The sequence below is a fragment of the Eucalyptus grandis genome, chromosome 10 (assembly GCF_016545825.1).
Source record: "Eucalyptus grandis isolate ANBG69807.140 chromosome 10, ASM1654582v1, whole genome shotgun sequence".
Lineage (NCBI taxonomy): Eukaryota > Viridiplantae > Streptophyta > Magnoliopsida > Myrtales > Myrtaceae > Eucalyptus > Eucalyptus grandis.
Window position 1 is genome coordinate 21,566,425 of NC_052621.1, and position 24,732 is coordinate 21,591,156.

The 24,732-nt window shown below is 41.1% G+C and overlaps 2 protein-coding genes and 2 long non-coding RNA genes across 4 annotated transcripts; all 4 read right to left on the reverse strand.

Annotated features, from left to right (window-relative positions):
* Positions 1-2,555: 2,555 nt before the first annotated feature.
* On the reverse strand, positions 2,556-3,703 carry LOC120289022. The gene is made up of 2 exons (XR_005546960.1): positions 3,318-3,703; positions 2,556-3,176 (listed from the first exon to the last, which is right to left on the reverse strand). It is a non-coding gene; the product is annotated as an uncharacterized LOC120289022 (long non-coding RNA).
* Positions 3,704-7,109: 3,406 nt separating this feature from the next.
* LOC120289021 lies at positions 7,110-7,772 on the reverse strand. The gene is made up of 3 exons (XR_005546959.1): positions 7,646-7,772; positions 7,459-7,556; positions 7,110-7,295 (listed from the first exon to the last, which is right to left on the reverse strand). It is a non-coding gene; the product is annotated as an uncharacterized LOC120289021 (long non-coding RNA).
* A 10,561-nt stretch (positions 7,773-18,333) lies between these two features.
* On the reverse strand, positions 18,334-18,936 carry LOC120288753 (UPF0481 protein At3g47200-like). The gene has a single exon (XM_039302895.1). The coding sequence runs from the start codon at positions 18,934-18,936 to the stop codon at positions 18,334-18,336; it is 603 nt and encodes a 200-aa protein (XP_039158829.1).
* Positions 18,937-19,119: 183 nt separating this feature from the next.
* On the reverse strand, positions 19,120-20,120 carry LOC120288754 (UPF0481 protein At3g47200-like). The gene is made up of 2 exons (XM_039302896.1): positions 19,410-20,120; positions 19,120-19,272 (listed from the first exon to the last, which is right to left on the reverse strand). The coding sequence occupies exons 1-2, from the start codon at positions 20,073-20,075 to the stop codon at positions 19,120-19,122; spliced, it is 819 nt and encodes a 272-aa protein (XP_039158830.1). The 5' UTR covers positions 20,076-20,120.
* Between the last annotated feature and the right edge of the window lie 4,612 nt (positions 20,121-24,732).

A 24,732-nucleotide genomic window follows, 5' to 3' on the forward strand; every position in this document is an offset into this window, starting at 1 on the left:
TAAACATAACCTAGAATTAATTGGTTGATATGTACAAGTGTCAGTGATTATGTTCTAAAAATGTTTGTTTTGTATTTTATTAGAAAGGAACTGTTGAAGAATTATTTCTATTTTGAAGACATCACCTCAGTTAATTTGCACGTGTAAAGTTATTGAATGGCTGAATCAAAGGTAATTCTTTATTCATACAATGTGAAATATATTTTGTTTTCTTTTGATGTTATTTTTCTTATTGATTATTTATTGTTCATTTGGTTGCAGCATGAAACTTCCCATCTTGAGATATGTCGATGCTACAAGGCAATAGGTGAGATTCCATCAGTGAAAGGAAACCCGGAGCAGTGTCCACACTGGTGAAGCTTTTTCATTGTTAAGTCTTCACTGTGTGTTTCAAGGAACAGCTGTTCATTCTGTGGTTTAATTTTATGCAGATTCCAAGGAAAATCTGCTGGTGCTTGGTTGTAGCACCTCATGATCCTATGCAATCAAGCCTTCTTAATGAGTCTTTAGAGGATAAAAATCTCCCAGAAAATTCCCAATTCGGGTACCATCTGTGAATTGTTGTGGGTAATTGGCTGTGCATCTTGAAATATCACAATAATGTGCTATAGAATTGGTTGACCATGCCTTCGAAATTTGAACATAGGCTGCTTCTGAAACAATTGGTTAGGTTGGAGGTTATCCAGTGGCCTGCTTTTTGGAGTACTTTCAAATCTGAATTCGAGAATGAGAAAAACATGCTGGAAGGTGCACCTGTTGAGAAGGTAGCAGAAGTTCTTAGACAGAGAATCGTTGAACTTGTACTTGCAGAACTTTGTCATTTTTCTTCTTTCGGATCATCATTCAGATGTGACTCGATCTATTTTCTGCAGAATTATCTTCATTCCAAAGTATTACTCGAGGATTACCTCTAAAGGACTTGCAGAGCTGTCATGCCTCAGCATTCAGGCCTGATTGTGTTGAACATTTTTTTTTTATATTCTATATCAATGTCAATCTTTATGAATTGTTGCCTAGACCCCTCATTTAACCTGAGCAGCCTCCCTGCCTTCAATTCCTGATTGGGGTATGGTTGCTGGACTAGGATACAAGTTTCAAATTAGTGGAAAAGAGTTTTTGGTGCATTGAAAGCCAAAGGCTTGTCATGAATTGGTGGAGATCCATGCTTACTCTATACTCAAAACATAGAGAAATTTAATGAATTTGTTAGTTTCTTTTTACTACATAAGCACTAAATTATCCCCGCTGACATGTTTACAGGGCTCCATTTCCGAGCAATTTCAAAGATGTTGTCAAAACCATTTCAAGCGCTTGTTCCGTGTCTACGCCCATATGTACCATTCACATTTTCAGAAAATCGTGAACTTGAAGGAAGAAGCCCATCTAAATACTTGCTTCAAGCATTTCGTTCTCTTCACATGGGTAAGTAAGCACAGCTGCTAAGCTTTGCAGATATGACTTACCCATATACTTTTTAGATTGGCTTTGATATATTCTTAGTCTTATCAAGTTTGGGTCAAGGAAACACTTTCAATTACTATATTAATGAGTTACAAGCAGTAGTTTAGTTAGGTTATCAGCTTTACAACAAGAGTATAGTACAAAAAAGACTTGTGATGGCAAGTCTTGATTAGCTTTAATTTGATGCAGGAATTTCGGTTCATCAACAAAGAGGAGCTTGCGCCGCTTAATGAACTTGTCGAATCTATTTTGTTTGTCCATTGTTTTTCTTGTTTCCCTTTTCCCCCTTCTTTTGGATATCTAGATTGAGATTTTTTGGCGAACTTCTTTTCGTCATTTGTGAATGAGATATCTCGATTCAGTTCATCGTCTTGTCTTCAGTGTGTTTATATATGTTGATTTGGTGTAAATTCTGTACATCGAACAAGAAAACTCTTGGTCTCCCAATGTCATTTAGTGCAGTTTTAGAGCATGCAGTGAATTTTGTGACCCTTCTGTAGAAAGAAGTTCGTCCTTTCAAGACGTTTGAGGGACTTGCAAGAGAAGCCCTTGCTTGTCTGTCAATAGAAAATGCTTGAAATAGCATGTCAGTTCACAATTCTCTGCAGCATAATAAGAATTGATTTCTACAGAGGTTCAAGTTCCTCCTTTTTTGGGTACTCCCGTACTTTGAAAATCTTCTATCTAAATCATCCCTCAAAACTTGTAATGCGGTGTTCAGTAACATAATCACGAGTTGGCATTGAATACGAAAAGTACTTGCCGACCGCAATCTCATTTTAAGACCAGAATTCCCCGGGATTTGATGCTAGTGGTCATTGAGGCTATAGCAGAGACATAAAATTGTTAGTCTAGCAAGAAACTACTCCAACTATTCAAGTTATTTCTCACGCCCTGTAGATCTATGCTTGAAAGTATGCATGGCATTTGCCTGTTCCGTGCCAACTTCATATATATATATATAACCTGAAATCTGATATTGTTGATACGCATGGTACAGGAACTATGAGTGAAATAACAGCCATGCATTCGAATATGAGATGTAACTAAACCAGATTTTAACAACCCAAAGTGAAAAATTACAGATAAAGATCAAGAAGGGAGATCTTTCATTCTGTGTAATTTAAAGTATTACAAGGTCTTCTGTGCCACACAATCGAATTCACTATAATTTCACTTCATGGGATTTCTCCAATCCCCTAAACATAAAAGTCTCCTATCATTTTGTTCCTTTTTTTGCCACCATGGGCTCATAATCTTTCTTTCAATGGTATTCTGTAAATTTTCTTCTGAACAAATTATTCACCAGAATCCCTTGAGCGGCCTTAAATTCAGCAGCTCAATGACGCTAATGTAATACCGGCCAGCCTGAGCACTAGGCCAAGGAACTTTCTGATTTAGCTGTGGCATCTTCGGATGACAAGATTTCTTGAACCTTGACAGCATGCGTTCATCTCTCTTATGCACCCAAAATTGCATCACGGAGAAAGGAGACACTTCTCCTTTTAGCCTTACTTCCTTCTCTTTGTTGATTTGCAAATGCACCCAGGGAGCGGATTTGCATAAAAACTTTCCTCTAGTTTTGGGAATTCCCCGGACTCCCTCAAAGACGGAGCTCCTGTTCGATCTCTGTGAAGTTTCTTCACTTTGGAACTAAATTTCTTCCAAGAAATCTTCCCCTCATCTAGTTCATCAACCAGTTTACAAAATTCATCCTGCATGCACAAAGAGGAGTTGAAGATGAGATGCCTGTCGATGATCCATATCAGGACAAAAACAAAACCATATATCAAAATGGGGAGAAAAATAAAACAAATCATACAAACTGAAAAGAGTAGGAACAAGATAATAGTTACTTGTCTGGATTAATTGTCTTCTTGAAATTCTTGAACCGCCTATGGCCTTGAACTGCTTTCGCCATATTCCCATCACAAGTATAAAGAGACAGGCTGAGCACAAGGAGATACTTCAAAAGCGTGCCTGAACAAATAGCAATTAGCAAATATTTACCCACCAATTGTTCGACAAAATTTCTCACCAAGAAAATGCTCCTACCAGACCTGCGTGCATCCCAGGCACAGCCTCATCCCCAATGAAAACAAACTTACAGAGAACAAAGTTGCAACTGAAACCTAGCACATGGGCATCACACCTGATCGACCCAAACCCGCCCTCATGTCTCAGAGTCAAGTCCAGGTCCTCAACCTCTGCAACATCGGGAGTCATGATCTTCTCAATGATCAGCTGTTGTCACATCCTGAATTTTCATAATTTGTTTTCGATTAAATAAATCGGGCCTTTCATCAAAACGCTAATAGTGTTATTCTCTGAGCTGATCACTCACGAGATAACTGGACTATCTGGGCAAGCAATTAGGGAATCTAAATGCAATTGGACTTGAGAATTCGACCAAGAATCGACTGCTCGACCGTGTTGATCCGCAAGGGTCATTATGGCACCGTTAGAGATCGATCGAAATCGAGATAGGTCAATTCGACCGAGATATGTGATCAAATTGTGGGTGATTCCACTTGATTGAAAAATTCTCATCGATCGACACTAAATTGATTTTCTATCGTTTTGGTACCCGGTGCCCGTAATTGAAACCTCGAGATTTTCACGACAATCGATGGTCGCCAATGGGTCGAAGATGTACTTTGTGACTCGAGATAAATCAATCACAGGTCAATTGCACCAAAATTCCTAAAAGTTACCCAGTAAACTAGGTCACGCTAAAAGCGCGTCGGATTGAAAATAACCGCAAATTTGAACCCGATTTCAGAGATTGAAAGTTCGATATGTCACAAGCTATTTTAGGAATGTCGACTCATCCTCCGAGAAATTTTCAGAGATCCCGAGATTTTTACGGAAAATCGGTTCAGACGTTGCGGAAAATTAACGGAAATTCAGATGGGCTAAATCGATGGAAATTTAGACTTCCAAGCCGAGCCTTTGAGTGTCAGGGATTTATAGAAAATTGTTCGGGATTTTTCTTCATCGAGATTGGATCTCAATTTGGGAAATTGAGTGAAGAAATTGAAGATAAAATGAAAAATGGAAATTCGGAGCATGAGTTGGGGCTGTGTTTTTGGCATCCATTTGTGCTAATTTTGGCTTCAATTTATCCTAGAAAGTATTAGGGGCAAGAAGATATTTGTGTGGGCTATTGGGAGACCAAACATTTAATGTTTGGCTAAGGTTTTATGACTTTTGCTCCCCTCTTAGCTGGCTTCTCCCTCGTACTCATCCATTTCCCCTCCCCGCGCGAGCAAAATTGGCATGCCTCTTCTGCCTTGCTTTCGTTCTTCTCGCCTGAACCGAACTATTCTGCCCCTTCTTCTTTCATTTTTCTTCCTTGCAAAACCACCGAAATCTTTGCCTCAATTCCCTACAAGCTGCCAGCTCGACACTGCTCCACTCCTTCGTGTCTTCTCTCCTTCGCCGTACGAAGCAAGTCAACCGAAGCTGCTTCTCTGTCTGATTCCATCGACGCCAGCCAGCTTCGTTCGCGTGTCCTTCAGCCGCTCGCCCCTACTCCTTCCACCGAGGCCATCTCCACTTCGGTTTGTTGGCCCCATCTCCATGCGTCCACGGCTCGGCCCTTTTTGGTCAACAGCCTCCACCGAATTGAAGCCCACGAAGACCGAAGCCAGCGAAGCCGCGTCTTCTCTCTGCAGCTCACGTTTTTCCTTTAGCTCCCATCTTCGTCCGCGTGGTCTCCTCTTGTTCGTGGGTTTCGGCCAGCTCGAAGACACCAGCGGCCAGCTTCTTCGGCGCGTGGACGTTGTTGCTTCCTCTCCACGCTCGATCGGCCCGACAATTGAAGTCGGCCCAAGCCCAGCTCAGTCCATGCATCTTCATTTCTAAGCCCACGCAAGTCAGCAACCTGCAGCAGCCCAATTTCCAACAGATTTTGAAGCCCAAGCTTATGCCCAAGTTCAGTTAGTTCTAGCCCATTTGAAGTTCAGCCATTTTGGGCCCGAGAAGAAGGCCCAAGCCGCGACCAGCAGCCTGCATAAGCCCAAGACCTAAACTCAGCCTTGCTGAGTTGTGTTGGGCGGTCCTAGGCCTGGTCCAAGTTCGTCGACACCGCCGAAAATTAAGATTTCGGCCGCCGTCGCGTCGTCGTCGCGGTGAACCGATTTCCGCAATTAACCGGTGAGTTTATACTCTAAACTCTGCTTAGTAGGCTAATGACGTTTAAGGGGTGTTTAGATTTATTTTATTATGAATTAGGTGGTTAGTTAGATTAAATTAGAAATGTAATTATTTAATTGAGCATGTTAGGTGGTTAGCATGGTTTAGCTAAGGCCTAAATAAAGTGTACTATTTATCTAGAAGGGTTCGGGAATTTTCCGAGTCCGTATTGGTTATTAATTTAATGATTCTGGCCTAGGTTAGTATTTTTAGAATTTAAATTGATTTATTTAATTAATTTCAGTAATTATTTAATTATTAATTATTTTCCGGAAATTTGGCGGGATAGCCGGTGACCAGAATTTCGTATTGATTGCAATGGTGTGATTAATTTCTGCAATTGAGTGTTAAATTATGCAAATTGAGTGCCGATTTGATTTTTGGTATTTAATTCCAAAAATTGTGAATTTCCAATATTTATTCAGAAAATCCCAAGTGTCGGGTTTTGACACCGAAAATGGTTTTTAGTACTCTATGAAATAGTGGGATTTCAAAAAGGATGAATATCAAATTTTCTGGATCAAGTTGACCGTGTACCCACACGCGAGTAATTTCATGTGAATTTCTAATACGAAGAAAAATGCCAGGCTCACCATTTTAATTGAAGCATTTGAGTGCAATGCACGGTGCCCTGGGCCATATTTGAGTGATCGTGTGATGGTTGAGAGAAATCGTCCCGGGTTGTTGAGCTGGACGTTATCCCTATTTGGGATACCCCCGGACAACGGGAAGCCGGTCGCAGTTGATTCTGGACCTTATGCTCCTTCGGGAAAGCCGTCTGATAAAGAGACGTGCCGTGCTCAATGGGGTGAGACGATGCCTGGCAATGCCAGAAGACCGCCGAACTGAGAGTAGCCCGTGCTATATGCCGAGATCAAAACTAGAAACGCATGATTAATTGATTTTGGCGTTTCAGTTATTTGGAGCTTATTGTTGCTCATGCTCTCATGTTGTTTGTGATATAAATTGTACTGACCTGCAGGGTGGATCTGAGACGAGGTAAGTCTCCTTGAATGTGTGATTGTGATTAGCACACTTCTGGGCGTATTTCCCTCCTAATTGGGGTTTAGAGCCTAGACTCGCTGAGATGATATCTCACCCCGTTGTGGGACAACATTTTCAGGGTCGTCGAGTGGAGGACCTAGAGCTGAGAGGAGGTGATCGGAAGCGTAGGTCAGTTAGGACCGCTTCTTTTTGGAAGGCCCGTCTTTTGTAGTCTTTTGGCCATAGACTCATGTACATGACTCAGTGTATATATATAAAAGCATGTTTGTTTGTGAATCTATTGTCCTGCCTTTCTATCCCGAGATGATTACTGTCAGGGGATTTCTTTTCGTTTCCGCATGTGCAATAAAATGGAAAGGGTCGGCAACTCGTCCTGGGAAGTCGCAAATTATTATCGACCAGATAGGGATGGGCACGCACTCGGGGTTCGGGGCGTGACAGCTGTGCAATCCTTTCACCCACCTTCACTTTAGAGTCGACATCCTCTGTAGTCCACCCGCACCCGACGCCGATCGAATACTTCCATGCCAAACGTACAAGCGCTTCGATTCAGCCCTCATCGATTATCCAAAACAAGGTACAACTTTCTCCAAGGCCCTGCTTGGAGCTAAATGGGGAAATTTAAATTTACTCTGGCACAAGACATAGGGAAAAAAACTGAAGTCAATCATAATGAGGAGATGTTTCCTGATTTCCAGACTACACTTCACATGCATAAGTACGTTCATCTCCATTTTAAATCTAACATATCATGCATCAATTAAGGGTTCTGCATGGAAGCAGTAAATTGCTTACCGCAACAGAACCTGATACTGAGCCACCTCCAGGATCATTTTCCAACAAAACCCGATATTTAATATTCTTTTGGAGGAGATGCTTTAAAGTGACCAAGGCTGCGAGTAAGGGCAAACAAGTAACCAATTAGAATGATAATCTTAGTATCAAGGAAAGAAATAATTGGCATGGGATACCAAGAGGGTACCAGCCATGGACTCTGCAGACTCAAAGCATAACGAGAATGTGGCTAAACGCTTTATGAATGCTGCAGCCTTTCGCATGCCATGTTGCCTATCATTGCACAGCATCATCTTTAGAGCTTCAGCTAGCACCTACCCCGATCTCTGCTTGAGACATCAAATATCAATGAGTAACCATACAAAGGGAGAAAGACCAGCGGAGGAGGCATCGCGGGCAACTAGCGGAGGAGAGAGAGTAGAGCAGGGGAAGAGCATTCGGAGAGAAGCCCTGCGACTTTTGTTCTCTCGCAAAACGGAACAAAGAACGGGGAGAACGGGGAAAGAGAGAGAGAGGAGAGAGAGGACGAGTGACAGGTCGCAGAGGAGAGTAGAGGAGAGTAGAGGAGAGAGAGCGTCAGAGTGGTGGGCCCCAGGAGCGGCACGCGCAAATTTTAAACCTCTGACGGCGTCGCCTACATGGAGCCACGTGTCGGTCGCTGAATGGTCTTACCCTAAGCCTACATGGAGGGTAAGACCCACCCAATATTTTCTCCTTACATACTCCCGCTAGCTTTCGGACAGCACATCACAAACATATCACATGATTCCAAGAACCCTCGCATTAAACCAAAGTGGCGACTCCATGATATGCCCAAGTTCCTGTCTTTCAAATCACGTTTTCAGTTAAACACGAATAACTCCTAAAACATCCAAAAGGGAGTCATATTAGCAACAAATATATCCAGACGAGCTGAGCGTGCCCGAGTAGTAAATTGTAAATGGCCAGATCTATTATCATTTCCTGATATACAAAACCGCCATAATAAATTCAAATACCTCGCTAAACGATCACAAAAAATTTATGGGACCAAGATTAAGTACAAAGTCTCATGACGAAACAGAGCGCTTGTTCAAGAAGGCTTACGACTGAGGCAATCGTCCAGATTTTTTTTAAAAGTTTGCGGCACCTCCGCTCCCTGAACAGAAATATCCCGTCCTTGCGTTCTTTATACCTTGAATAATGAGACTCGCATTTTTCCCGAGCCTTCTGCCCGAGTGGATCTGGAAACAAAGAGGAACCATGCCACGCGTTTACCCAGCCGAGAATTTTAAAAGGAAAATCCAAGAAAAAACACTTACTGCAAGAAAAAAAGAAACAGAAAAAGACACTTAGCCCTATTTGTTAACACTTCTTTTTTTTAACCACTTGGGGGTTCGCCCCAGTGGCCACCCTTCCAACTTGGAAGGGGGAGGTGGGGTTCAAATCCCCACCTCCTCAGGGATTGGGGTGGGGACGGTTTCATTTCAGGAGTGGGTTTCGACTCCCCGCCCTACAAGGAGGTAGGGCGAAAGTCGAGAGTGAGTGTTAGAGTAAGATTAGAGTAGGACCGACCAAATAAATAAATAAAAACACTCTTTTTTTTTTTTTGTTTAAGAACAAATTTTTGTTTTTTTGTTCCGAGAGAACAAAAAAAGAAGAAACGTGTTTGTTTGCGTTTTTGTTTCAAATCTATTCTTTTGTTCCTAGGAACACATTTGGAATAGAAACGAGAAACAAGAAAAACATGTTTCTTGTTTCTAAACAATTTTTAAGAACAAATTCTCTCTCCTCTCTTTTTCTTCTCTTTTTTTCTTCTTTTCTTTTTTTTTCTTTGGCCGGTCGCCGGCCTCGGTCATGGTCGCGACCGGCCGTCGAGGGCCGGCGACGCTATCGAGGGCCGACGACCTCGCCAGAGCATCGCCGGCCCCTAGCGAGGCCGAGCGTTGCCGGCCCTAGCGAGGCTCGGCCTCGCCCGAGATCCGGCGAGCCGAGCTCGCCCAGCCACCGGCGAGGCTTGCCCTTGCCGGGCCACCAAGGCCAAGCCTCGCCGGTGGCCGGGCGAGCTCGGGCTCGCCGAGATTCAACTAGCCCAAGCTCGCCTAGCCAAGGCGAGGCCGAGCCTCGCCGCACGGGCGGGGGCTGGGGCGAGCTCGGGCTCACCGGATCCGGGCAAGCTCGAGCTCGCCCAGCCAAGGCAAGGCCAAGCCTCGCCCAACCACGGCGAGGCTCGGCCTCGCCGGGGCCGGCGAGCCTCGCCGTAGCCGGGGGAGGCCGCCAGCCCTCGTCGACACCGTCGCCGGCCATGGCCGAGGCCGACGACCGGCCAAAAGAAGAAAAAAAAAATAATTAAAAAATTAAAAGAAAAAAAAGAACACAAATTTACCAAACGTGTTTCTGTTCATTTTTATTCCCGAACAGGTTTACCAAACGCCTTCTTACTTTTCAAAATTGTTCCTCGGAGCAGAAATAGTTTTTTCTATTTCATTTCCCTTGAACAATTTTTGAACAAAAACGTTACCAAACGCGCCCTTAGCGGACCAATTTACAACTAAAGCACTCAAAAGAAACAACGAAACTACCTGCAGATTTCCTGAAACTATGCTTTGGTTTAGCTATAATCAAGTAATTGGCACAAAAAAAATGGGAAATTGAACGTAGCACATCAGAATCGAGTAGCCGTCGCTCAATTGAGTTGAATCAGCGCCATTAATATTAGCTCTACCACAAGTAAAATAACAAATAAGAAAGTGAAGTGCAACAAAAGAATAACCTTGCTCAACTGGCCAAACTCTAAGGGCACACATTACAATATTTATGTTTCTCTATTTCTCTGTTTTTATGTTCTCCTTGAAATAGGTTTGGAATAGAAATCCGTTTGATAATGCAATTTCATTTTTCTATATATGGAACAGATTTATATTGCAGAAATAGATTTGGAGTAAAAATCAAATATCAAAAATTAAAATTTTTAGTTTTTGTATTTTTGGAACAGAAATGAAAAATTAAAACTTTGCTCGTCATTCACTCTTGTTATCGCCCATCGCTCACCCACTGCCCGTGGGACCCTGGATTCCCGCTGCCTGTTGCGGGTCGCTACCCGCTCGCCACAAGCCCTAGCCACCAACCATCATTCATCAAATGCTGGCCACTAGCCACCAGACTCTGGCTGCCGGTCACCGGCCGCCAGATGCCGGATCCCCGCCAATCATTGGTTGCTCATCGCCAACCGTTGTACACCGGAGGCCCATTATTGACCAATGGACGTCCGCCACCAACCGCTTGCCGCTCGCCATCGGCCGTCAAATGTTGGCTACTCACCGTCGCTTGCCGAACTCTAGCCGTTGGCCACCCACCGTTGGCTGCCAATTGCCAGACTCTGGACATTGAACACCGAACGCCGAACTTCAGATGTCAGACGTTGGCCGCAGGCTAATCAAATCTCGAATGCCAAACTTCGGACGTCGGATGCCGAATGCCTGCCACTAACTGTTGGACGTTGGATGCTCGAAGCTAGACCTTCAGACGTTGGACACGGCCACCGGACGTCGAGACTCCAAACTTCGACCACTTGCCGTCGATCGTCGATCCTTGGCCGCCGGACGCCAAACGTCGAACTCCGAACTCCGCCATTTGCCGTCGATCGCTAGCCATCACTTTGCTCTTAGAAATCAAAATTTTATTCTTTTATCAAATAAATTTTATTCTAGAAATAAAAATTTTAAATCATTATCAAATGCATTTTTTATTTCAGAAATTTGCATTTTAAGTGATTAAGTCATTGAGAAACAAGAAGGCGTTGAAAATAGAAGGAGCAAGGCTCCTGCTTTATAGAACTTGACCGTAGGACTAGACGGATACAAGAAGTTAACCGTGCGTTAATAACTAGACAGACTGAGGTTCCCCAATGGCCACCCTTCCAACTTGGAAGGGGGAGATTGGGGGTTCAAATCCCCACCTTCTCAGAAGGGATTGGGGTGGGGACGATTTCATGTCAGGAGTGGGTTTCGACTCCCACGCCCTGCAAGGAGGCAAGCAAAGTCTGGGAGTGTGTGTTAGAATAGGATTAGAGTAAGACCGACCAAAAAAAAAAAAAAAAAGACAGGCCGGGGTTGATCGGCCTTTTCGTGGGGCCCACGTGGACATTAATGGTGATTGGACTTTATAAGGGTTACAGTTGGCACCAAAAGCTTGTACAACTAAAAATCTTAAATTTATGTGTTATGGGATAAATAAATAAAAATAAAAACCTTGAATATCAAGTGACGATTATATCTTAAATAAAATTAACATAAATAATATATATCATATATATAAATTCAGATTTTTCGTGACATAAAAAATGATTTTTAATAATAAAAAAATAATTTTACGGTATTTAACCTAAAAAGTTTTTATAGTACTTGCCTTAAAGAAATTAAAAAAGCTGAAAAATCAAGCGGAAAAATGCAAACTTTCCTAGGCAGTCCTTTGATAATTCTAGCGCAGCGTTCCCCTTCGACATTCTTCCTTTCTCTTCCTTCAGTACGATTGCATTTGGTTTGGCCGTTACACAAAAGCAAAGCACTTAAAGTTAAAAAACAGTTTCGACAAAATGCAAATAACACTCTTTATTTGCTTTTATAGACATCTAAATATAAATGACCCCATTTAATTAGTAATCGAATAAGAAAATTAGATATCAAACTTGATCCTTAAACAAACATATTAATATTACATGATCCTGCATCTGAACTCTACATTGCATTTAGGCATTAGGCAACACGTCTATTGGATAAATTTATTTTGATATGTCTAGTTGTAAATTGGATTCGAATTGGTCCGATAAGATAAATGAACTAGCACTGAGACCCCAAAACTCATTCGAACCTCGCAAGCCTGATCCCTTTTAATGGCCGCGCCTCTCTTGATAAGCTGAAGATTGCACGTAATGAAGAAATTACCATCCGGGGATTTTTGGGAAGTGAGGTATTAAGGAAAGAAATTGGCAAAAATGTGGCAAACATATTCGATCAGCACCCAAAAAGGAAAATGAAATAAATTTCGCTTTCCAACTTGCAAACGCACAATCGAAATTGATTCAAGAATTTGCTGGAGAGTTGAATAGATGGGAGAAAGAAGGAAATAAAATAAATTAAAAAATTGTGCGTCTGGAATAGCGCTCTTTAGGCAATTTTTGGATCCTCAATCTCGGCAGAATATGGCGAGGATTCATTGTTTATAAAGAGAGGAACATATCAATGCTCAAGGGACAGAAAATTGGTCCATCACAGTCGCACTCACGAATTCTTCCTGGTCGTAATTAAGACCAAACGCATGACACACTCCCAAGAGCACTGTAAGTTCCCAAGCTCTCCTTCCTTTCTCTTAGCATTCTTGATAAGAATAACGGAGCTCATATCAAGAGACTCACATTGCCTAGTTGTATAACACATGCTGGGTAAACCTTCCATTTGTCACTAATTAGTTTGTGATTTTTTTGTAGTATTAATCCAATTTAATGAATAACTAACAGATAATAAATTTGTCACAAATATATCAATTTAAAGTTTGAACTAGTTTAAGGTAAATTTATTATAAGTACACTAATTTTGAGTTTTCCGTGATATTAATTATTTTTCAAATGTGTTTCCAAAAATAGTCACCTAACACTTCAATAATTGCCCAATGATCTTTAGAGCCTTAAAGCCCATATCAAAGCCCAACCAAATGCAGCCTCAACTTGAGCTACATCTTCAGAATCTTCGCCACTGCTGTGGTGTTGAAAAGTGGATGTATTATTCATCCCCACAAGAGAAATCGAGAGGAGGGATTCAATAGCAAAGAGCACGAAATCTGGAGGCCATGTTTGGCAGTCATTTACAAAGTCACTCGGTGTTCTTTTTCTAATCAAAGTCTCCGAACTTCCTACACCAACGGAAATAATTATACCATGCTACTTTCATTGCAGGTTCATTTTCCCCGATGGAAGAAAGTTAGAAAGTAAAGTAAAAAAGGAAAACAAAAAATCGATATTGCAAAGTATACTAAGCATAGCTTACAAAAATTATCATACGGATCAACATAACAGATTGCCAATTCCGGCCTGAAGAGAGCAACGTGACAGATGCGCCTCTAAATATGCACGTGCCACCTTCAAGATCCACTAAAAGTATGCCACATCACTTCTGCTAAAAGTATGCTACATCACTTTCGCTAAAACTATGCCACATCACCTGGTGCACCAATTTGTGAACTGGTATCAATATAAGTAGCATTATTCATTTTGAGCGGTTCAGAGAGTCAACTTACAGATGAAGCAAACTCATTTTACATAAGGTATACTCATCTCTTTCCTTTATAGTACCATTATAAGAAAGTGTGGGATTAAGTGATTCAAAAAACCAATCGCCTTTTACGACATGGAAGAGGTACCTTTTATGACATGGAAGAGGTACGATATCGTAGGTTTTGTTCAGGAGCTTTTAATTTCGAAGACATTGCCTCCCTTCATTTGGGAGATTGACACACGAAGTCATAGGTGGTGTGTTCCCCCATACCTCGGATAACGCTAGTTCGAATTTAGTCAACATCGTTTTAATGGGTGATAATTACTACAGCTGCTCATGAGCCATGACCATTGCTCTATCCGCAAGGAATAAAATGGGTTTCATCATGGGAGATAATCTGAAACCCGAATCAACTAACACATATGCCCCATGGGTTTGAGTCAACAGCATGATACTATCATGGATCCTGAATTCCATCCATCAAAATCTTGTCTTTACCGTTTTGTACACGGAATTTGTTGTGGAAGTATAGGCTGATCTGCATGAACGTTTATTACCGTCTGATGGTCCTTGCATATTTCGCCTCGAGCAGAAAATATGCGCTCTTGAATAAGGTAAAGATGACATCACTAGGTATTACAATAATTTGCGGCGTTATTGGGATGAGCTGAACAATTTGGAACCCTTGCCGGATGCTCTTGGGAGGCAAAGACATTGTTTGTGATGCAACTTGAGAATCGACGTCTTTATCAATTCTTAATGGGTTTAAACCCGAGGTATTCTAATGTGGTCAGTCAAGTTCTGCTCATGAATCCGTTACCCACTGTTGCACGAGCTTACTCACTTATTCTTCAAGACAAATCTCAACGCCATGTTCACTTGACTCGTACCTCCACCAAGAGCACACTGTTGACATATGACTCCATGCGAAACATCCCGCCTCAAAGGGACTCGCCACTCTCGACTCGATCCCCTAAGCACACCAAGACAGCTTCTGCTCACCTTGCAAAATGCGGGCCTCCATCACATGCTCGCGAACGTTGTGCCCATTGCAGTATACCAGGCCATTCCCGTGATGTTTGCTTCCGCCTCCATGGATTTCCTGCTAATTATAAGGGACAACGTCAGGACCAGCCCCATATAAGCCCTCGGACAGCAAGCCTGCCAGTAGTCCCGAGAACTCCTCTTCGGCGTCTCCCATGCCATTCACCGGTAAGCAATATAAACAAATCATGCGTTTACTCCAAGTGGTAAACATTTCCAAGGCAAATCTCACAGGCATTGTTCTCGACTTGAATTCTAATTCATTAAATTCTTGCACTTCTGTTATTGACACCAGAGCCATGAATCACATTACACATAACCCTGAATCACTTCAATATGCACAAGCATACCCGAAACCTCTTCCCGCTATTGGCATACCTAATGGGGTTGGAGTTCTCGTCACTTCACACACGGCTCGGTATCTCTAACGTCAACCCTCACCCTTATTGAGGTTCTTTGTGCTCCAACCTTTAAGTTTCATCTCCTATCCATTTAAAAAATTACTCAAAAATTAAATTGCTCAGTTACCTTTTTTCCCTCTTATTGCTTGTTTGAGGACCTCTCGATGAAGAAGATCATTGGTTGGGGCCTTCAACGTGGTGGTCTCTACAACTTGGAGCTCTCTCCCGAACGTGCCGCATTATCCGCCCACCTGCCTATCCACAGTTCATGGCATGCCCATCTTGGCCACCCATGGAGGAAGAACGGACCGTCGGTCTGTTCATGAGCCAATTTGTGGCTGGAGGATTCCTCAGTTTAGGAGCTTTGTTCTGACATGATAACTAGTCAAAAAAAAAAAAAAAAAAAAAAAAAAAAAAACGACGGTGCTCAGGAAAAATCAATCAAAGCAAGCCGAAAGCAAACTAACGAAGGACGATCAGTCTGAAGGAGAAGCGAATGGACGGCTAGTGGCAACCGGCCAATATCAGATGACCGAAGGCAAGAGACAAGCTCAATGATCATCGCACTATGATACCATGTTTCTAATCAGAAAACGAAAAATATTGGGGAATATTGTATTGTGTATATCTCTACTTTTGTACATGCACTACAAGCCTATTTATAATACAAGAAGGATGTACAATAGGAAAGAGTATACAAAATACCGTTTCCTATTCTATATTCCGAATATCTAATCTTACGGATTGACCGGATCAATTAACCTACAATTCTGATTCCTTCTTTTATTTATCAAAAAAAAAAAAACCTGCAATTAAAATAATCATAATCAAATCATATCTCTTACTCTAATATAGCAAGTGGATAGGACTCACGCCCAGTACCAACCGAATGAGGCTCTGATACTACTGTTACTCTTAGTGTTAATGTGCAAGCGTGTATGTTTGTGAGATCTACTCAGCAAAGGAATAAGGAAGGAGCTTTTGGAGCTTGTTGAATTGTCAAAATGTTGGGTACAAGGGATTTATGTAGCTGTAGTTGATCTGAACATGAATGAACGACCATGAAGCCTCTTGGTGTCTCGACCTCCTTTTTTTGGCGTTCGATATGTGCGGGCATCGACGGAAACTAATGGCTCGGCTAGATTAGGCTTAGCCCAGGCTCTCCCAAACCCACCAATCCATGAGCTCCTTGTACCCTTTTAGATTTATGTGACCACATATTTATTTCTGACTGAAAATCACTCTCAATGGAATCTTCATCAAATAGCATTAGTCTTTTTTCATATGCCTCCATAGAGCTAATTTATTCACTGACTAACATGTTTTTTAAATCCTTAGATTCTTCTATAGAGGTGACAATATGATTATATTCTCTAATAAGTTTCACAAATATTTTTTCTACTACCTTGATATTAACTCCATAAGCCCTCATTTGATTTACTCATCCATTTAATCTTCCGCATTATTGTTTGAGAGTCCCATAATTGTTTATTGTAGCATTTTGAAGAGACTAAAATCTAATGATTTGTGCCTTTGTTGCGTCTTGAAACTTGAAACTCTTCTTTTAATATGTTCTAAATTATGTTACAAGTTCGAGCTGTATATGAAATCCGATTTGATTGGAAGATGTTTATTGGATTCAAGGCCAGCGCACTTACCCTATTTGGATTAGAACTCAAAGAGTAGGCTGTTGTATCCTTATCCAAGCCGCCCATTAACTGGAACTCCTTATAGCCAAAAAAAAAAAAAAAAAAAAAAAAAGGAGCTCGTATATGTTGGTGCTCGTCGGAAGAGAAAAGGGAGAAACATGGATTTGCGTGGGGCTGAGTGTGCCGTTGACTTCTTCAAGCCATAAAGTGGAGTTATCTTTTCCTTGGTAGTACGAAGGAGATTAAACATCGGGTGAAGTTTGTGCAGAGAATCTGTCATCCAATTGAGGCACTTTCCTGGTGAAGATTGACGAGTGTTTCAAGTTTTCGGTGATTTGTTTATCCAGCAATTACGTTAGGCTAAATATTATGGGTTTCAATATAATCTTGGACAGGGAAATATTTGAGCATTGTGAACAATTGTAACTCTATAATTCTTCAATTGATTAACTGTTATTTGCAGCTAACCTCCCTATGGAGTGGCTGCTGATGGCCGGACTGAATCGTGGAAATTTTTCCTTGTTGTTTCTCATTTTATTTCTCTGATGATTTCATTCTCTTGCGATATTTAATATCATACATCCTTTAGCTTCCTCGTTATTATATATATAATGCCGGAAGCTTGTTCCTTCCTACGGACCCGCATATCCTTTCTCCGCAATGTCGTGTAAATCTTGTGCCACCAAGAAAGTAATCATTTTAATGCTCCAGTAAATATAGTTATTTTCATCAAAAGTAGGAACGTTAGTGAGATAGGGTTGGCCATTGTTTAGATATCGGATATTCGGATGGGTGATTTAGTAGCTGGTGGATAGGACTTACACCCAATACCAGTCAAATGACGCTCTAATACCACTGTTAGCTTTTAGTGTTAATGGGCAAGCGCATATGTTTGTGGGGATTTACTCAGCAAAGGAACACGGAAGGAGCTTGTGAAGCTTGTTGTATTATCAAAATGTTTGGTACGAGGGATTAATGGAGCTGTAAGTTGATCTGGAAAGCCTTTTTATAGTCCTTCCTAATCGATTCTTGTGTTAGGAATCTCTGTCACCAACAGAGAAATTTGCTTCATATTTCATGTTGGACAGATTATTAGCCATTACTTCTAACTACCACCAACCAAGCTAGAACCCCTTACTTAAAGTGCTTACAATAGATCTAGAAACTTGTAGTGTGTTGGCTTTTCTGGATAAGTTGACCACAGCTTCAACAAAATTTAATCAAAAATAAAACGTTGAAGTGGAAGATTTAATTTGCCTAAAAAATCGATCATCTTCAGACTACCTATCCAAATTGGACAAAAAATGAAGAAGACTGAAACAAGCGAATCATCATCTGATAATGATATATAAACAGCCGAACGTCCATCATTCAAAACATTTAAAGAGGGAAATAAGCACGACTGAAAGTAGGAGGAAAACCATTCATGAGAACAAGCCTCAACCAATCGACAGATAATAATCGAGTATCAGCCATAGGAAAAAAACCCAAAAATGGAAAATCGAAATTATTATGCAGAGGCTACGGAAGGGTTCAATAGTAGGTGAGCACGATAAATATGGTCTGAATTAAGGTGAGTGTGAAGAGGAAGATGGCGGCAATGAGAGACAATGCACTCCAAGGACTACTGAAGTAGGTGTGTCTAAGATTAGCCCTCCACCTGTTCCAGGGCTTCTCGCAGTACTCACTGATTTTCTTCTGCACGGCATCAAGGCTGCTGTTGGGTCCGACCGTCACTTCCTTGCACAGCGAGTTGAATAGGTCAGCGACTGCATCGTCGCACCCAATAGAATTCTGGATGATGCCTTGGGCATGGAGCAGCGCGACATCCCACTCATTGTTGATGATGTTGTCCATGAATTTGGTGTAGGATGTGATCTCGTTCCCAGTCCCGATGTGCAAGCGCTCGAAAGTCATGAGATTGAGGAGCTCGGACTTGGTGGTGTCATCCACCATGATAGCGGGGAGCTTCAGGACCCCTCTGGCAAAGGAGATGTCCTTGAGACTGCTGGTCAGGCTCTTCTTGAACTGGATACCGGTCTCCTTGAGCTCGGTGGCCGACCGGATTATCCCGTGCTGGACCTCCTTGGTCTTCTTCGGTAGGCACTTCCTGAAGACGTCCACGACATGCCCCATCCCCGGGATGCACGTGTCGAGGGAGCTTTTGTCACCCTGCGTTGTTGCAGTAAAGCCAGCGCATTGAATACGAGATTGTTGTCGTGTGGATACTACTTGCTTGGTGGAAAAAAAAAGAAAAATATCTCCCATAGACGTGGTCCCTAGAAAAGATTATCACCTCGCCAGCTTCAGGCCCCACATTTATTTTCTTGTGCTGGACCTTTTGGGGCTCCTCAGCCGGCCTTTCCTGAAGACGTCCACGACATGCAGGCATCTGCCCATCCCCGTGATGCTCGTGTCGAGGGAGTAGAAACTGAGCACGAGGTTGTTGGTCTTGTTGATGTATTCATCACGCTGCGTTGTTGGAGTGAAGTCAGTGGCATTGAATTCGAGATCGTTGTCTTGTTGGTGTACTGTTAGGGGAACATAGACGGGGGTTTGCGTGCTTGGAATGACCTCTCTAACGATGGAGTGAAATATAAGAAACTAACCTCCTCACCATTGCTCTCGACAGCGACCAGTTGATACAGCACTAGCATAGGCAGCTGATTCTCCAGCATCAGCATGTCCCGTCTTATATACGGCGTTATGTATGCCAGCCTGTGGGTGCTGAAGATGGGATCATTGGGCGCGTAGTCATTCTTTTCCTTCTCTGCCGTGGTGGCCCTCATGATCTCGAGCATGAAGCAGCCGTCCCTGATCATCAGCTCCAGGAAATGGTCCCCCCTGTCCTCCTTCCACTTTCCATTCAGCGCATCGTAGCTCTCCTTGAGGTCCCGTGCCGCATCCCTCAAGGACTCGAAGAAGGGCTCAAGGGACTTCCCGGACCGCTCAAGGAAGCGGTCGCACGCACGGTGCTTGTGTTCCTCCATAGGGACGAGGTGGTCCTCGCCATGGTGGTAGGGGCCAAAAGAGACGACGTGTGGCTGGTAGGCATCGGAGTTGAGCTTGGTGATGAAGGCGGGGAGCCTGTAGATGCACGGATTCTTCAGGTACCGTTGCTCGTCGGAGGGCATGCAGTCCAGGTTCCTGTCGACTGTGACCATCCAGCACCCCGTCAACCTCGGCTCCGGGTCGGGTGGCAAGGCAAACTTGGTTGAGGGAGCTTCAGAGGTTCCACAAGTTTCTGTTCCGGGTGAGAGAAGAGGAGAATCCATGGAGAGAAAGAGAGAGAGAGAGAGAGAGAGAGAGAGGGAAGAGTGTGTGAAGCCTGGGGCTATCCAGACCAATGCTGGTAGGATAAGGCGCTTTCTTACCATTCGTGAGATAAAAAGAAAGACAAACAAGATTATATTATTGACGATATGGAAATATCAATTATATTTTATCATGATAAGATCTCTAATGAATTTGAATTGAAAAAATCTATGAACTTCAAGACCATGACACATCTAAAAAAGCATTAACTTCATCATCATAACTCATCCTCAAATATGAGTTAATTAATAAATAATTTTTATGGATTTGAGTTTTAAAGTCCAATTAAATATGGGTTTTTAAATGCGTCTAGGCTTTTGTCCATATCCAACCCATCTAAGCACGGAACTACACTCCACCACAAGATGGGGCCCAATCTGACCCTCTCACTCCCAGCAATCAAAATAAAGGGGCAGTCGTTTCGAGAACGTGACGAATCTGGGTGGGCCCCTCCTCCCACGTGTGGAAAGTCTTCAAATCTCTGGGACAGAAATTGTCGTTCATTCTTGTTTCCTATTGGGAACAACCCCAATATTTATTGTATTTCCTGAATTATCCGTGCAAAAGTTCGAGCTCAGAAAATACACACAAATCGCAAAATACACACAACCAACAATTTAAGGCGAAAAAATTGCTAAAGTGGATCTCAAATCAGGCCGGGTACGAATTTCATATGAGTGATTATATTAATATTGCATAAAACTAAATCAAAACGGGTTAAATTAATCAAATTTTGGTCGAACTGTTTTCGACTCAATTTATGAGTTTGATGGGTCATGTATAAATCACTTTTTATGCACGAGGTAAAGAGAACGTGTTTAAGCATGTCCCCTCGAAGCCGTAGGGAAATGAATTGTATGCACATAAATAATGACATCTCGCGATCGTATCCGAACATTTGAATTCGATGAATTTCACAAGTGTCTACCTAAATTAAAAGGGTTGTTTGAATGGAGAATGATAATTGAGGTACGAACTTCGCATATTAATGTTTGATGTGACATTAGATTTATAATAGTATTTTTTTTTTTTTTATTTGGTAATAATTTTTACCTTGTATGCTTGGGATATGCTAGATTTCTTATTTGATATATCATATTTAGTACTCGACACCCTTCTCCCATATATACACCACTTGTAGGGAAAAAATTTCACAATGAGTAACATTCTAGTAATATTTATGCACGGTTAGTTCCGAATAATCATATAACTTCTCATAAATTAAATTTAGATGGCACACAAGACAGGTTGTAATCATTTTGTGTGAAATTAAAAAATGTCCACCAATTTCAAATGGAGAAAAATTAGTTTAAGCAAAACGATTTATTGAATTCAAATAGAGGCAAAGTTAAGTTTCCAAGGTAAACAAAATATTAATGTGGGCTTTATTTTTTTTTTATAGATAATCATTTAAATGTAATTGAATGTGCGCATTTATGAGCTCCAATTAAGAGTTCTCTTAAAAGATGTTTCTAGTCTAAACCCACACATGAGACCCCGACCCGAATTGGATGAGGGGGACCAAAATTCTTGATTATATTCCTATTCGAGTCATGCCATAGGAATTTAACCAAGATAGGGTTGTTACTATACTTTATCTAATTTCTTTGGATCCGGTATTGATCAATCAAGAGATTGACTGCTCAAAAGACGGTACAAGTGACACTACTGTTGATTGGCCATGTAAAGAGAAGGGTTCAGTTTTTTCTTGACTTTATGATGTACAAAAGAAATGGAAAGGACCAAAACAGTAGGGATCTTGCTTTTAAGTATTGGAAACACTCAAACTCATGAGCGATTGTTACTATGTAATTTTTGAATTGATTATTGGAATTTTACTGCTGGCTTTTCCCATGGTGCAGGTGTCGATACTCAGATCAAACTACATAAATATCTAGTGTTCTCTATTATTCCTCATATATTTCTGGCAATTTCATATTGATTTAATTGTAAGATCCGGTGAGTCTTTTATATTTATTTTATAAGAAGCTCCAATTAAGGAGTGTTTGGATCTATTGTGATTGTTATAATTAATAAATAGTAAACAAAAAAAAAATCTCATAAAAGATGTTGACTTAATCCGAAAGTGGCTAATTCTAGAAACCAATCAAATTAATATACAATTTTGTGATCAGTTTTCCATAAAACAATCAAGGTGAAATATGTGAGAGGAGGTGAACTTAGAGAGAGAGAGAGAGAGAGAGAGAGAGAGAGAGAGAGAGAGAGAGAGAAGGGAGGGGGGGAGGAGTGTTTAGTGGTGTCGCAGTGAGAAGATAGTAAGAACGTTTGGTGGTGTACGTTTGGTGGTGTCCAATAGAGGAGTGTGTCACTTTTTGTGGTCTAGGTAGAGACAAAAAATGTTTAGGAAATGTCCCATGAAAAATGTGGGAATCGAATTGCATGCACACCATCCACATCATCATACGACACGGGCCTTAGGATTTAATGAATCTCCCCACTGTCTGCCTATACTATAATGCTCATATTGAATTGAGTGCTTGTAATGTGACTTGGGTATGGATTTCGCCTTTTTTTTTTAATTGCCGAAGGACTTCACCTCTTTGATGTGACATTTATATTTTTACCTTTGGAATGATCTAAATTTCTTTCTCAGGGTCTCCTTTTAGTACTCAACATTCCTCTCTCTCTCTCTCTCTCCATACATACATACATACATACATACATACATACATACATACATACATATATATATATATATATATATATATATTCCATGCAACAACAGAAAAATAACATTTCATAAAGAGTGCTTTCCAATAACAACAAAGAAATCAAAATGCACATCAAAACTTCCCTTTTTAATTCCACAAGCATCTAAAATGCCAAAGAAAAATCAGATTTTTCTCACAAATTCAAAAGCAAAACTCCAATGGGAAGAAACTTAAGATGATCCGTCCCTTAACTCCACCAAGGAAAAAAAAGAAAACAAATCCAATTTACAATCGAGCAAGGCCAACATGAGGTTGCGGTGGTTGGTGGTGGGGGCTCCGTGGGCATGGCTATTGATAGTGGCACATGCATTCGGTAAAAGGAAGAAAGGATGATGAAGAAGAAGAGAAATGTAAGGCGCAGAAGAGAGAGACAAGAGACTAAAATTGGCCACCATCTAAGCACATGGAATCAATGAGTGGGGCAAAGCATGACTCACGTGAAGATTCAACACCACCTAATAATTTCTTGACTAGATAATGGATTGATGTCATCTTGTAAGCACTCAACAAGCTTGTCTAAATCCACTCTTAATTATCTCAGCCCACAACTCAAATTACGAATTTATTAGGAGTAATTGAAGTAAAGTAGATATTCGACTTAGTTAACTTGTAAATAATTAGTTTTTGCTAAGGTGACGGCCACTGTTATGGAGAAAGTACTATACGTATGTATGTATGTATGTATAATGAGGAGAAGGTCATCCTAGCAATATAGGATCTAAAAAGGTGTACTTAGAGAACACAACTTAAATAAAATCTCGTATGGTATCTTTACATAGCTATCGATTATTCATCTATTTAATTTGTGCTCGGTAAAGAAAACCGTTCCTCAAGGGCATTAGAACTCACAATGACATTTGCACGTGTCTTCCTTTCAAGTTTTTGCCACGGCTACAAACTCTGTAATCTCATTTACCCTCTAACGTTTACGTGCCCGACTTTGTTGCGTTAAGACCTAATAATATTAAATATATCCTTTGAGAAACCCGAGTACTTTCACTAATTGAAGTTCAGGATTCTCTGGGATTTCCATCGAGCGTCACCGTTGCCCCACCAAAGATGGTAGATCAAGATTGTCAGACATAGTTCATCGTGCGTTTGTGATTACTACACCACTATCAATATAACATGTATAATATTTTCTGACTTTTGCCCCTTGGCTTGCATTGAACATATTGTCCGTGTTTTCTTTTTCTTTAACATAATTAGCTCGATAATTTGTTTCCAACCAACAATTTGTTCCCATGTGCCTATGTCTTTTACATGAGGGCTATTGTGATCTATCTACAAACCAATAACCTTTTTTCTAATCGATTTATTTTCTTGCAGATAACGCAGGGTATTTTTTTTTTTTTTTTGATTTTTTTGCTTTGAAGAGGTTTCTCCTCCTCTTTTATTTTTCCACGAGCTCCTTGTACCCTTTTAGATTTATGAGACCACATATTTATTTCAGACTGAAAATCACCCTCAACGGAATCTTCATCAAATAGCATTAGTCTTTTTTCATAAGCCTCCATAGAGCTAATTTATTCACTGACTAACATGTTTTTTAAATCCTTAGATTCTTCTATAGAGGTGACAATAGGATTATATTCTCTAATAAGCGTCACAAATATTTTTTCTACTACCTTGATATTACTCATCCATTTAATCTTCCGCATTATTGTTTGAGAGTCCCATAATTGTTTATTGTAGCATTTTGAAGAGATTGAAATCTAATGATTTGTGCTTTTGTTGTGTCTTGAAACTCTTCTTTTAATATGTTTTAAATTATGTTACAAGTTTTAGCCGTATATGAAATTCGATTTGATTGGAAGATGCTTATTGGATTAAATGTTAGATGCGAAAAGCGCAATTCCACGATCTCCATAGCTAGAACAATAGT